This window comes from Sphaerodactylus townsendi, linkage group LG01 (assembly GCF_021028975.2).
Source record: "Sphaerodactylus townsendi isolate TG3544 linkage group LG01, MPM_Stown_v2.3, whole genome shotgun sequence".
NCBI classification, from domain to species: Eukaryota; Metazoa; Chordata; class Lepidosauria; order Squamata; family Sphaerodactylidae; genus Sphaerodactylus; species Sphaerodactylus townsendi.
This window is the reverse complement of record NC_059425.1, coordinates 18,426,445-18,441,702: the sequence shown is the minus strand read 5'-3', so window position 1 is coordinate 18,441,702 and position 15,258 is coordinate 18,426,445. Positions and strand designations below refer to the sequence as shown.

Below are 15,258 nucleotides of genomic sequence, written 5' to 3'. Positions count from 1 at the left end.
GGCGTGTGTGGGAGTATACAGGCTAATCTGAATTCCCCAGATAAGCCTCCACAGCTCAGGTGGCAGAGCGGAGAATCAAACCCGGTTCCTCCAGATTAGATACACGAGCTCTTAACCTCCTACGCCACTGCTGCACGTGCAATTTTACCAGATTTGCACAATGAATGCACCACTGCAAAATTAGGTGCAATCTTTAAAAAAAAATCAAAGAGATGCTTTATGCCAAATGCGGGAAGCACAGAGAATGCTCTGCTGGCGAAAGAGAGCTTAGCTGGACCTCTTCTTTCTCCAAGGGGGTCAGAAACAGTTATTCGAGAGCAATTTGTAATGACTTTTTCCACCATTTCTACCCTAACACAACCACTGTTCTTCCAGCAGTAGACAATACTGGCAGGATTCCAGCAATGTTCATGCTAGCAGCTTACTGGAGAAGCACACTCTTCGCCGTTTTATGCACAAGGCTCGGCTGTCGCCACCACGCTTGCTTACTCCGTTCCACCGTGGGGCTAACACTGCTCTCTGCTGAGTTAGCACAAAGCCACAGCAGGCTTCCGTTTCACACAACACCCCACTCGGCCTTGTGAGCTGCACCTGAGGGACTGCGGCCTGTCAGGCTGGAAGGCAGCGAGGGCAACACGGAGGAAGCAAAAGGCTCATTCCTTCCCCCACCATGCAGAGACCCAGTGCTTTGAGTCGCTCCTTCAGGCAGGTTGGGGCATACCCTCCCGGAGGCCCCGTCCGCACATGCAGAATAAGGCACATTCAATCCACTTTCACAATGGCTTGAAAGTGGATTTTACTATCCTACACAGTAAAATCCAATTTCAAAGTGCACTGAAAGTGGAATGAAAGTACTTTATTCTGCATTTGCAGAAGGGGCCATGGTCTGGCCGGGCTGGGCACCAAGCCAAGATTGATAGACTGGTTTCTGCCAGGCAGGGCCTACATCTTCCCTGTCAGCCGTGCCTAAAGAATGTCTTTGTCCCCGACTCTTATCTTTTCCTGGGCTTTCTGTGATCAGCTACAAAGGACAGTGCCCATTCTTCAACACAACCTTGGTGGTCAGAACCGCTGGGGTGGATTACTTATCTCTTGTGCACAGGAAGGAGGGTTTTTTTTACCATTCCTGAGTAAGTTGTTCCTCCGTGTGGAGGCTGGGCGGGGGGGAAAAATGCCTGATCATCTTTCCGGTGAGAATGCAGACGACTGACTCTACCACCGTCATCCCTCGGCTGCAACAACAGAGAAGCCCAGCATGGCCAATACCATCAAGGCGGGTTGCTGATGGATATCGATGGCTGGACTTTTAATGGAGTTTGGCTGCAGGAGGGTTTTTTTAACGGGGGGAGGAAGGGAGTGTGAGATGCCACAGGGAAAGACGGCTCAGGAATACTTTAAGATTCTGTGAACTGGCCAAGGCGCCTTAAGAAGACTCAGCAGCTGTTGCAGCTGACTTAAGGTGACCCTGAAGGGTTTCCAAGGCAAGAGAGGAGATCGGATTTATACCCCACTTTTCTCAACTGTAAGAGTCTCAAAGCAGCTTACAAACAGCTTTCCTTCCTTCCCACACAACAGACACCAAGCGAGGTAAGGTGGGGCTGAGAGAGTTCTGAGAAAACTATGATTAGCCCAAGATCACCCAGCAGGCTTCATGCAGAGGAGCAAGGAAGAAGAAGAAGAAGAAGAAGAAGAAGAGGAGGAGGAGGAGGAGGAGGAGGAGTTTGGATTTATATCCCCCCCTTTCTCTCCTGCGGGAGACTCCAAGGAGCTTACAATCTCCTTGCCCTTCTCCCCTCACAACAAACACCCTGTGAGGTAGGTGGGGCTGTGAGAGCTCCGAGAAGCTGTGACTAGCCCAAGGTCACCCAGCTGGCATGTGTGGGAGTGCACAGGCTAATCTGAATTCCCCAGATAAGCCTCCACAACTCAAGCGGCAGAGCTGGGAATCAAACCCGGTTCCTCCAGATCAGAGTGGACCTGCTATTAACCTCCCGATCGCTCTTAACCACTACGTCACACTGGTTCTGCACTACACTAAACGGAGGTGGTTTGCCATAGCTTGCCCTGAACCTCTTTGGTGGTCGCTCGTCCAAGAACTAATCAGCGCTGACCCTGCTTCGCTTCTGAGATCTGATGCAACCAGGCTAGGCTGGGCCATCAGCTCAGTCTATTGATCCACCTGTTCCCTGTCTGGCACCTTTAACTAGAGACATCACACACTGAACAGAAACACTTTCTGCAGAACAGGCGCCGATGCTACCTCCAAGCGACTCCCCTCTATGAATGCCAGAAGGGCACACGACAGGATCTAGTTCAGCGATGGCGAACCTTTTTGAGACCGAGTGCCTAAACTGTAACCCAAACCCTACTTATTTATCGCAAAGTGCCAACACGGCAATTTAACCTGAATACTGAGGTTTAGAAAACTAGTTGGCTCCCTCTTCCTCCACCCCACCCACTTGAGCAGGGGCCAGCCTCCTCTAGCCTCCAGCAAGTCCTGTACGCACTGCTCTGTCTAGCATCTCTGCCTCCTCTGTGCCCCCTGCCCCCCCGGGCAACAGCCACCTGGAGCACAGGCACCAGGCCCGCCAGCCGAGACCTCCCTGTTCACCGCGGTGCACGCACATCGTGCTCAGTGGCCCAGGCCAGCCTAGATGTGTGTGTGTGTGTTGGGGGTGTGTGATTTTCCACCCCCCACATGATGAACTCTGTGTGCGCGTGCCCACAGAGAGGGCTCCGAGTGCCATCTCTGGCACCCGTGCCATAGGTTCGCCATCACTGACCTAGTTCAAAGTACTTTTCATTGTACGTGGCTGCAGGCATTCTCCAAGCTGCAGGTCCAGGAAGTGTCACCCCCTGCCCACTCCGCAGCCAATAGTCAGCCTTTTAGCATCCTTCTCATTAGCCTTCAGCCTTTTGGAACCCTCCTCATTGGCTGGATGACAGGCAACAGGAACCAAACCTGGAGCCACGGGGCCCCGCTCCGAACAGTAGCATGACCCGCCCTCCCACCAGCCGCCACACCACTTGGTGCCACAATACAATTCTGGTCTGTGCTTTTATTTGGCCCATCGATGACAGCAATATCCACAGCCGCTTCTGCAGATCCCTCCCCCCCCCAATGCCCTCTTTCCCCAAAGAGACGTAGCTACAGTTCCTGTCGTCGCTCGATCTTCAGCAGCTCGACTTCAAAGATTAACGTCGCGCCACCTGGGGAAGAGCGAAATCAAGAGGGAGAAATGAGGGCAAGCCGCTATTTGTCCTATTCCTCACATCCAGCATCAGTACATGAGCCCCATAGCACCATCAAGATTAGCAAGACTTCCAGGATATAAGCTTTGGAAAGTCAGATCTGACAAAGGGATCCTGGGAATCTGGTTGGTCTTCAAGGTGCGACTGAACTTTGTCTTGCTCTTCTACTGCAGACAAACCGAGCTGTGCATGTTCAACAGTAAAGAAGAAGATTTATACCCCACCTTTCTCTCCTGTAAGGAGACTCAAGGTGGCTTACAAGCTCTTTTCTCTTCGTCTCCCCACAGCAGGCACCTTGTGAGGTAGGTGGGCTATGGGAAGCAATTCGCTCGAGAAGCAGCAGGCATCTCATCTGGAGGAGAGTGCGAGTCCAGAGCTGTCCCTTCCCCTTTCTCATTCTGCAGTTCAGAAAATGCAGCAGCATAGATCTTGTTGGCATAAAGGAAGGGGGCAGCATTTACCTGGAATTTTGGGTGGTGCTCCCCGGTCTCCATAACCTGTGAGCAGAGAGGACGGAAGCAAAGTCATTCCCAAGGAACCAAAAATAGTCCTGCCCAAGCTACCATAACCATGTTTCAGAAGAGTACCACAGGTCCTCAGGATGGGCCCTCAGGAGGGGCAAAGTGTCATAATTTACCCTCTCTCCCGAAAGCCTGGCTTTGACTCGCAGAGCCCCGAAAGCATTTCTTGCCACCCAGCCCTTAGATCACTTTCTGTCTCCTCACCCAGCTCAGAGGGAATCACCAGTTTCCTCTTCTCACCCTCGCACATCCTAGAAGGACCAAAGAGACAGAACTGTTAGCGCACCAAGCCTTTAAAAACCAAAAGGACTAGAACCTGGACACTATAGTGGATTGGTCTGGTGACAGCTGGCTGAGGTTGAATCCTTCAGCAATGGGGATCATGCAGTTAGGTAAGTCTGGGGCTCAGGAGTGGCCAGCTCTGTTAGGAGTTAGGGAAGAAGAAGAAGAAGAGTCTGGATTTATATCCCCCCTTTCTCTCCTATAAGGAGACTCAAAGGGGCTTACAATCTCCTTTACCTTCCTCTCCCCACAACAAGAGCTCCGAAGAACTGTGACTAGCCCAAGGTCACCCAGTTGGAATGTGTTGGAGTGCACAAGCTAATTTGTTTCACCAGATAAGCGTCCACAGCTCAAGTGGCAGAGTGGGGAATCAAACCCGGTCCTCCAGATTAGAGTGCACATGCTCTTAACCCCTACACCAGTGGTGGCGAACCTTTGGCACTCCAGATGTTGTGGACTACAATTCCCATCAGCCCCTGCCAGCATGGCCAATTGGCCATGCTGGCAGGGGCTGCTGGGAATTGTAGTCCATAACATCTGGAGTGCCAAAGGTTCGCCATCATGGCCCTACACCATGCTGGGAAGTGGCCTTCCCTTTTCTTGGACAAAAGCATCCAGGTGGTACAGACAGCATTTTATCACCTGTTGGCTCCCCTCTGTCCTGCTGTGACCTTGCAACTCCGAACCATGTGACAGTCACCTCCCAAATAGACTACTGTAACAAGTTCTACACAGGGCTGCCTTTGAAGACGCTTTGGATGAATGCAGCTTCTAGATTGCTGGCTTGGCCCCCTATTTCAGCACCTGCACTAGCTTCTGGTTAGCTCCCGGTGCAAGTTGAAAGTGCTGGTTTTGACCAAGAAAGCCCTACACGGTCTGGGATCATGCTACCTGCAGGACCACCACCCCCAGTACGACACCCCTCACCTGCTTAGATCAAAGTGCTTGTTTTATATTGTGTTTTACAGTTATATTTTATATTTGCTGTTGTTCACCGCTCTGAGCCCTTTGGGGGAGGACGGTCTATAAGCCGAATGAATGAATGAATGAATGAATGAATGAATGAATGAATGAATGAATGAATGAATGAATGAATGAATGAAAACATTCCAGGGCCTTCTACAAACACCTGGTCCACAACCTGCCCACTTGTCAATCATTAGGGCAAGGGCATTTTCAGCAGTCGTCCCTTCTCTCTGGAATCAACACCCCAAGGGAGATCGTGCCCTGAAGGATTTTTAGATGCTGCAGGGGATGTAAGGAAGGCCCCCTTGCTTCTCACGACCTTGGCTAATGTTACAAACCAAGAAGTTTTACATCTCAGGCTATTCTACAGCTTGCCTTTTGTTTTGTTTTTTTACCTTTGGAATTTAATTGCTGCCCCATCCCCCCACAGTTGTTTCCATTCTCCAAGCAATTTGTGAAGTCAAGTTTTATTGGTTTTAATGTTCTTTTTATTGCTTTTATTCGCATTTTCATGCATGTTTGTTGTATTCAAAATGTTGTCTTTTTAAATTTTGCAAGCTCACACCTGTGGGGAGAGGGTGTGAGATGTAAACTAAATAAATATAATAAGTAAGTAAAGAAATAAACCTCACTCTGGCAAAGGGGAAAACCAACAAAACAACAAAGCACAGAGCTCAGGCTTCTCATAACTATCAAAGAAAAAAGCATCTCCCAGAATGCCCTGGAGAAAGGAAGCTGAGATGGTGACATAAGGCAAAGCTTAAGAGAGGAACGTCAGTCAGGAGATACAGTTCACGAGTCCTTGGCATCTCCAATTAGCCGGATGTCAGCCAACAGGAGCGGGAAAGAGCTTTCTTTGCCAGAGACCTTGGACAGTTGCGTTTTGCTTTTACAAAGCCCTGTTTAAATCTCCCTTTAAGACCTCTCAGGGTTTGCTTTTTTGAAAAATTTGCTTGAAACCTTGGAGGGTCTTTGCCAAACAGCAGACAAGGCTGGGCCAGAGGGGTTCGGTGCAAAGTAGCTTCATGTTCACCACAGGCAACGCTTTGCTCCTTTTTCTCCGCTGCTCGAAAACCAGCAGTCAAGTCTCAGCCTCGACTTGCCCCAGACCCTGACTAGCAGCAGGGCTTACCCAAGCAGTCCTTGATCCCAGCCCTTTATGACTTGCCCGGTCCCCAAGGTGAAGACAAACGGCTGATCGCGGGTCAGACTGCTGTCAAATTCGGTCCCATCTTCCAGCTTTCCCTGTGGGGAGGCAGAATGCGATGATGCCAGTTACAGAAGCCATGTGACAATGGGCACTCTATGGTTGCTATCCTTTGCAGGTGCCCCACTCTACACAGTTACCTGGTAACTCACAACTTGAGTGTGAGTTGAGAACAAAAGTGAGCGTGAGAACAAAATCCACCGAGAAACATTTTACCTCAAGGGTCTGTACTCTGTCTTCTTGGGCTCAAGAATAATAGAACTATAGAGTTAGAAGAGACCACAAGGGCCATTAAGTCCAACCCCCTGCCTTGTACGAACACACAATCAAAGCACTCCTGACATATGTTTATTCAGCCTCTCTTTAAAAACCTCCAAAGAAGGAGACTCCACCACTCTCCGAGGCAGTGAATTCCACCGTCGAACAGCCCTGACAGTCAGGAAGTTCTTCCTAATGTTTAGGTGGAATCTCTTTTCCTGCACCTTGAATCCATTACTCTTGGTCCTAGTCTCTGAGGTAGTTTCCTCCCTCTATATGACATCCCTTCAAATATTTAAACATAGCTATCATGTCCCCCCTTAACCTTCGCTTCTCCAGACTAAACATCCCCAGCTCCCTAAGTCTCTCTTTGTAGGGCATGGATTCCAGACCTTTCACCATTTTGGCTGCCCTCCTCTGGACACGTTCCAGCTTGTCAATATCTTTCATAAATTGCAGTGCCCAGAACTGAACACAATACTCTAGGTAAGTCTAATCAATGCAGAGTAGAGTCGTACAATTACTTCCCTCGATCTAGACGCTATACTTTTATTGATGCATCCCAGAATTGCACTGGATTTCTTGGCTGCCATATCACACTGCTGACTCATGTTCAGTTTGTGGTCTACTAAGACTCCCAGATCCCTTTCACATGTACGGTGTAAGGAATTCCATAGAAGCAGAAATAAAAGGCTTTTTGGGTGTAAAAGACCGTTTATTCAGACATCTTAGAAAGCTCACGTACACGCAGTGGCAGGAATAAGATCTCCCGCCAGAAGCACAGGTTATAACTCTGTCCATCCCATCCCCCCTCCCGGATTCCCATGGGAACGGAGGTCTCATCTCCCTCGCAGAGATAAGGTCTCCGCCGGAGAAGCTGGCCCATCGCCCGGGCTGTGGAATGTAGTCAAGGCCAGGCGGCTGACCCGCTCATCAACACCATTGAATCCTTTACATACGGTTGTCAAGCCAGGTGTCACCCATCCTATATCTGTACATTTCATTTTTTTCTGCCTAAGTGTAGAATCTCACATGTATCTCTGCTGAAATTCATTTTATTAGTTTTGGCCCAGCTCTCTAATCTGTCCAGATCATTTTGAATCCTGCCCCTGCCCCAATTTGGTAACATCTGCAAATGTGATTAGCATGCTCTCTATTTCATTACCCAAGTCATTGATAAAAATATTGAATAACAATGGGCCCAAGACAGAACCCTGTGGCACCCCACTACTCTCCAGGATGAAAATGAGCCATCGAAGAGCACTCTTTGTGTTTGGTCAGTCAACCAATTACAAATCCATCTAACACTGATATGAACGTTTTGTTACATGGTAGCCCATTCACATATGCAACCATTTGTTAGATGTTGCACACAATCGATGAACGGGCATTATTTATTTATTATATTTCAATATTCATACCCCACTTATTCTCTCCAGTGGGGACAAGGAAGTGGCCAATGCCATAATTTCCCTCTACTCCATTTCATCCTCACTCTGTGTGGTAGGTCAGGTCACCCAGCAATCTTTTGTGGCAGAGCGGGGATTCAAATTTAAGTCTCCCTGACACTCTAATCACTACACCGCACTGTCTCTCATGAGTGGCCAACCTATGGTGCTCCAGATAGTCAAGGACTACAATTCCCATCAGCCCCTGCCAGCGTGGCCAAGCACAGCACAAAATTACTTATCCTGTAACATCTTTTTGCCGGCCTTCCAATCACTTCCACCAACAATAACTAGACCACATAACACTGGGCACCTTTTGGTTGTTTAAATGGCGTGCCTCTTTCTGTCTGTACTTCTCCTCCCCCACCTCTTATCTTTTGGATTGGATTTGATAGGCTGATTTGAAGAGATATTTTGCCATCATTGTAACTGGTTTTAATATTTATTTCTGGTATGGTTTTATGTAACGTTATTGTTGTAAGCTGCACCAGGCCTCACTATGACCAGGAATGGGTGGTGTAGAACTATAATAAATTAAAATAAAATAAATAAATTATGCAGGTATTTTTTTAAAAATAAACCCAAGATTCTAGTTCTCATGGCAGCAAAGGCATTTGTAGGGCTTTCCCACAGTGCTACACCAGCTTAGAGAAAGCGGAGATGATCCATCCAGTGTGCACCTGACAAAGCATGTCCTCTGTCAGACACAGACCCATACCTGCCCCAGAGGCCTCTGGGAAATATCCCCAATGCACCGAGTTAACAGTGAAACACTGCCCTCCCCACTTGCTACACTTACCACGTAGTGCATGTGGAGCACATCTCCCTTGCGGGACTTGACGGGGCAATTGTCCACCCGCTTCTTGACTCCGATCTGGAGCTTCCGTTTGCCTTCCGTGCTCAGCACTGGCGAACAGAGCGCCCACAGGACAAGGGTGAGTAACGTCGCTCCTTGGCTCGCTTGCATCTTAGAAGCCCCTGGAGCAGGGAAGAGTGGCCCAAGGACAGAGGTTGTATTGCCTACCCTGCTCAGCAGCTCTCAGCTCCCATCCCGAAAACAAAGACCCGCCACGTACCCCACGTCAGTCGCTGAATGTAACTCACCCTCGACACCTCCGCTACCATAGTGATACAGCTCATATTCTGCTTCCCCACTCAAAGACTGCTTTCTCATGAGACCTGAACGGGTTATTCCTAATTCCTTTGCCAGTGAGATGTTATACTCCTAGTCTTAGTGCCCCAGAAGGTCGCACCAGAACCATTAGGTTGAATTCAAAACAAAAGAGTTTTGGACTAAATATTAGGAAGAATTTCCTGCCAGAGCAGTTCCTCAGCGGAACAGGCTTCCTTGGTGAGTTTTCCTCCTTTCGAGGTTTTTAAGCGGAGGCTAGATGGCCATCTGACAGCAAAGCTAATTCTGTAACTTCAGGCAGATTATGAGAAGGAGTACAGGAAGGGATGAATCAGTGCTCAGCTCTCCTAGCCCTTGCTGACATGCCCAGGGTAATGCTGATTGCCACTTGGGGGTCAGGAAAGGTTTTTTCCTGGAGGTCAGATTGGCCCAGGGATCCTGGAGGTTTTTTGCCTTCCTCTTGGCATAGAGCAGGTATCACTGGCGGAGCAGAGGGGAAAGTAGTTGCGAATTTCCTGCACCGTGCAGGGGGTTGGACTAGGTCAGGGGTCTGCAACCTGCGGCTCTCCAGATGTTCATGAACTACAAATCCCATCAGCCCCTGCCAGCATGGTCAAAGGCCAAAAGCGGTTGATGGGAATTGTAGTACATGAACATCTGGAGAGCCGCAGGTTGCAGGCCCCTGGACTAGGTGATCCTTGAGGTCCCTTCTGGCTCTATGTTTCCCCTGCATTGATCATTAGCTGTTCCATACTGTATAAATATACCACCATTTCCATTGACAATCAGTGTTGCATTCCTAGTCCCACTGCGTTGTTTACGGGATGTCTTAAATTGTTACGATTACATTTTTTTTCTCATTCTGCAGTCTGCAATCAGCCTTGAGTCACAGTAAGAAAGGTGGGCTATAAATAGGTGAAACAAATAAATAACATTTCATGCTGTTACCCCCCAGGAGTATGGTGTAGACGGCTGTGGTTTTCTTGGGCCCACGCCTGCAATAACTGCGTTCTTTTCATGCACGCTTAGGTCGGAGGGGACGTGGCTTTGTGGCAGCTTGGCATGCAGGTCACAGATTCAATCTCCAGACACAAGGATAAGGTGGTAAAAGACCACTGCCTGAGACATTGGAGGGTCGTGGCCAGTCTGAGTGGACGATACTGACCTTGGTGGACCAATGATCCGATTCGGCATAAGGCAGCTTCATGTGCATCAAACTAAATAACTGCACTGAATTCCAAGTAGCATTCTCTCACAGTACATTATGAATCAGCCAATGGGGGACAATTCCCAGGGCATCCAAGCTCCTGAAAAGGTGAGGCTGGTGAGTGAGAAGTGTAATATTTTCTTACGTCTATTCAATGCTAGCGGTCCAATTTTTTTTTCCAGCCATACAGATTAGAAAACATGCCGAACACATGAAGCAGTCTTCTACTGAATCAAATAATTTGTCCATCAATATAAATATTTTGTGCTCACACTTACGGTACTGTGAACTTAGATTTGAAGCAACTTTCCAGGGTCTCAGGTAGAGTTCTTTCCCATCCCCTCCTTCCTGACCCCTTTAAGTGGAGATGATGGGGCTTGAACCTGGGACCTTCTGGATGCAAACCAGAAGTTCTGCCACTGAGCCATGGCCCCTCCTCCTGTCTCCTGTGAAAGCAGAATTGAGGATGGAGAGCTGACGCCCATTGAAAAATGTCATAAATTTTACTCCTGGGGGACTGTTACAGGTACCAGTCCCTCCATTTACATAGAATCCCAAGGCAAGGAAGCCTCTAACCCAAAGACAGACTGCCCCAAACACCCTTGCCACAAAACAGTTCATGCACATTTTGCCCTTCCCGTTGTTTTATAAATCAACCTAATTAGCCCAACCGCACCTCCTACCCTGGCATGCAACAGCGCGCGGTCCATTCAGGTCCCCCCGGGAGCCTCCGGACCCCGACTTACCCGTGCAGCCGGATGTGACTTGACTCTGGTCCCTCCCCTGGTGGTAGCAGCAGCCACTGCCACCAGAGTCCAGATTTTCTCAAGGATACTGGGGTGTTGCCACCCCAGGAATCATCCGGCAAGGCCTCTTTTTTTCTCCATAGACCTCCCTCTTTGCCCCTCTAGACAGGATCTCCTCCATCTGAGCCCTAACCATTCCTGGCATTTTCCCCCTAAAAGATAACCCTAGCCATTCATCCCCCCGACAAATGTAAAGCTGCAGTACCTCCCTCCCCCAACCCCCCTCCCAGGGACATTCCCCTTAAGATACCCCATAATCTCCCTCTCCTTGCCCCCCTTTTCCAGAACCCTCTTTGCTAAAGGTCCACACGCTGGCTTCCTCTACCTCCTCTTCATTGCAATTGGTCACCTTCGCCCACACCCACATGATTCCAGGCCCTGAGGGGTTCCGCACCTTGTGCACCCAGACATCCCCCGGTCCTCCTCCTCCAGCAGCAGCTGGCTTCTCCCTAGGGATCCAGACCTGGCCAAGGCCTGAGTTACCACCAGCTTCTCCAGCTTCTGCTTCCCAATTGCCTGCTCTGCTGAGCTGATCGGCTCCTACCTGAGACCAGGCGAGCCCTAACCTCTGGGAGGCCCTGCCTGGCTTGCGCGGGACCCAGACCTGACCTGAAGCCTCCACGGGTCCCTTGCTCCACTCTTTATGGACCCACACTGCAGCCCCTCTAACAGGGTCCCGTTTGGGCCCATCATGGCTGGAGATACCCCCGAAGCTGCGGCTGCTGCTGACCCCCCCTGCTCGGACCCCCTCGCCCCTTCTCCCCTTGAGCTCTCTGGCCTCCCCCATTCCCAATGGCCAAGCATCTGGGTGCACCGCACAGGGCTCCCGGGCCCCCACATTTTGAGGGCTCCCCCCCTTTGCAGTTAGGACCACAAAAGAGTCACATAACTCCCCACAACTCCCTGTCTTCTGCGGCTCCCCCTGACCGCTCTTTCCACGGCCATTACCAGCCTTGGCAGGGTCTCCACCCCACAACCTCAAGCCCCCAAACTCTGCACTGCTGGGGCGGGCTCCTGACCAACGAACGGCCCTCTGGCCCACCTTGGCCCTCCTAGTCTGGCTCTCGCTGGCCTGATCCCGCTCATCCTGGGTAGCCCCCATAGTTGCAGCCTCGGACCCCTGGGGGCCCCCATTCTCTCTTCTGCCTGGCCCCCAAGACACCTGGGTACCCACGTCCTTCAGCTGCACCCTCTGGGGTCCCTGGGCGATCCCTAGCCTTGAGGGCACCCCCTGGTCCCAAAATGGCCCCCACTTCGGATCCCCGGACGCCTGGGTCCTCTCCTGGCGACTGCAGCCCCCCGACTCCCTCCAGCAGGCGTCCTGGCGCTCCCCGCTACCTTGGCCCTCGGCCGCCCCATCTTTCCTGGGCACCCCCTTCCCACGCCCCACCCTTTCCTCAGGACCCCCCATCCCCCCTCTCACCTCCTCTCCTCACTGGATGCCACCACCCCCCTCTGCGCATGCGTCCTTCTGCCGCACGCCTGGCAAAGGGCGCTGGAAGCCGCCCCGGACGGCGCCATATTCAGGAGGGTATGTGGGGGACCTTGTCATGTGATCTGTCTGCCAGCCACATTCATGAAACCTTTTAAAAAATAAGTTTATCTTTGGTGTGGTCGCACAGGCGACTGCGTCTCTTTCTTTCTCGTGCTCTTAGACACAAAAGGTGGGGGACCTAGAAGGACGGCCCCACCCCGCTCACGTGACTAGAAGGAACTGTCACTTCAGGACTGAAGTTGGAACCTGGAGAGGAGTGGGCGTGGTTATCCGTGAGGGCTCCCCCTGGCGTTGGAAGGGCGGAGGTGCTGCCTCTTTGTCACTTGCCTCTTGTGCTTCATGAAAAAGGTTTTCTAAGAAGAAATTTTGTGTTTCATGATTTACATTTTTCTTTGTTCTCATCCTAACGACTGTGTCGTTCTTTTCTTTCTAGGCCTCGCTCTTTGCACATACTGCCTTTCCTTCCCCCATTCTGCCTCAATCCATCTGTTTCTTCCTGTTCCTAAATTTCATTTTTTCCCAACACACCCTGAGCCACAAAGGACCCACAGTTTTGCAAACAACCATGTTTTGTTTCCATGTATTTGGTTTATTATACTATGCTGGACTGGTTCCCGGAGTAGCTTGCCATTCAGATCTCCCCCTGCCCACCCCCCAACCCCAATTAAATCTAATTGTTGAGATGTACACCTCCGTTTTTGTTGCTCTTTTACACAACCATAGAAGCTTGTCCAGGTACTGCAGCTGTGTTAACCACTAAGCTTCCACATACCCTTCTTACATCTATATATAACCAAATAAATAATAATACAACTGCATTTGTTGTAGTCACCATGCTGTTTTCTTGTCTTCCAGATGCATTTGAAAAAAAGTTTGGATTTTCTGTGCTGGTGGCAAAGCGTTGCCCCCCTTTCCAGTTTTTTAAAAATGATAAGAACATAAGAACAAGCCAGCTGGATCAGACCAGAGTCCATCTAGTCCAGCTCTCTGCTACTCGCAGTGGCCCACCAGGTGCCTTTGGGAGCTCACATGCAGGATGTGAAAGCAATGGCCTTCTGCTGCTGCTGCTGCTGCTGCTGCTGAGCACCTGGACTGTTAAGGCATTTGCAATCTCAGATCAAGGAGGATCAAGATTGGTAGCCATAAATCGACTTCTCCTCCATAAATCTGTCCAAGCCCCTTTTAAAGCTATCCAGGTTAGTGGCCATCACCACCTCCTGTGACACAGCATAATATCTAAACACCTCAATCACACGCTAAGCAAGAAGTGCTTCAGCTTTGCTAGTCCCACTTCTCCCCAGCATTTTCAATGGATGCCCCCTGGTTTTGTATATATATGTGCATATATTGTATATACATGATGTGCATGTGGTATATATATTTAATTTTGCAAACTGTGAGTACCCCTCCCATCTCCTGAATAACATAGCTTACAGTTTAAGGATTGGAAAGGCATAAGGATGCGTCCAGATGGGATCTGGGGACAGCACCAGTGGTGGGATCCAAGAATTTTAACAACAGGTTCCGATGGTGGTGGGATTCAAACAGTGGCACCGCCGCGCACACTAATTCTCCAGTCCCTATTGGGCAAGGAGGTTGCTTTAGTCACCCCTTCTCGCACTCAGAAAATTAGTAACCACTTCTAGAGAAGTGAAGGTGAGAACTGGTTGATCCCACCTCTTGGACAGCACCTCTCCAGACTACAGAGTTCTCATTTCCCCTGGTGAGAAAATGGATGCTTTGGGAGGGTGATTCTATGCCCTTGTACCCCATTGAAGTCCCTGTCCTCTCCAGGCATCATCCCCAAATCTCCAGGAGTTTCTCAATCTGGATCTGGTAACAGAGGCGTAACTCCAAGGGAATGGAGGGGCACGTGACGCACCGGGGGTGTGATGGGGGCGTTCCGGGGCGGGGGCAGAAGGATGCAATAGTGCACTGGGCTTTCCCCCCTTGCTGCGCCTCTGTCTGGTAACCCTACCTCTCACGGTGGTGGGTCACCCGGCTACCCCAAGCAGCCACCTTCCCCACCCCCACCCCCAAGCAAATTTTGATATCATTGGTCAGCCCTTTTTTTGGACATCACATTTGTTTAAACTGATGCTTGATTCTTCTGTATCAAGGAGATTCGATGGGTTGTTGTTGTTCCAAGATGGGAGTCTCCACAATTATGCTAATTATGACAAAAAGATGGAGGTAATGCTGGTAGGGAGGCAGAGATCTTTGAGAGGACATTATGCTCCCCACTTTTGATGGAATTGGCTAACCCTTGCTGACTTGGTTAAAAGTCTTGAGGAGTCATACTGAACTCCAGGTTTAATGCAACTGTAGAAAAAAAAGACTTTCCCCAGCTTGGCCTACCTAATAGTCCAACTAATGGTTCCTTAGTACAAAGTTGATCTGGCTGCCTGAATTCATTCTACAGTGGTAATGTTGAGACTAAGACCTACTGCAGTGCACTGCCCATTGGTTTCCCCCTCAAACACTATGTGGAGCTAGGGGAAGCATGCATATCACCCCCACCCTGCAGGCACTTCATTGATTGTTTATCAGTTTTTGGCCTCAATTTAAGATATTACCTACCACATCTAAAGCCCTGCATGGCCAAGGACCTTCTTATCTGCGAGATCACCTCTGCCCCTATGCTTTGCTATGACAACTTGCTCATCCGAGCAGGGTCTTCTGCA

General features: G+C 49.9%; 1 protein-coding gene across 2 annotated transcripts; it reads right to left on the bottom strand.

The window, feature by feature from the left end:
- Positions 1 to 3,044: 3,044 nt before the first annotated feature.
- FKBP2 (FKBP prolyl isomerase 2) lies at positions 3,045 to 12,626 on the bottom strand. Of its 2 annotated transcripts, none has more exons than XM_048512205.1 (6): positions 12,503 to 12,626; positions 8,734 to 8,912; positions 6,154 to 6,266; positions 3,978 to 4,024; positions 3,714 to 3,749; positions 3,045 to 3,210 (listed from the first exon to the last, which is right to left on the bottom strand). In XM_048512205.1, exons 1-6 carry the CDS (start codon positions 12,540 to 12,542, stop codon positions 3,149 to 3,151), a joined length of 477 nt encoding a protein of 158 aa, XP_048368162.1. In that variant the 5' UTR covers positions 12,543 to 12,626; the 3' UTR covers positions 3,045 to 3,148. The 2 variants fall into 2 exon arrangements, with proteins under 2 accessions (XP_048368162.1, XP_048368171.1); XM_048512214.1 differs by lacking the exon at positions 12,503 to 12,626 and adding an exon at positions 11,020 to 11,271.
- Between the last annotated feature and the right edge of the window lie 2,632 nt (positions 12,627 to 15,258).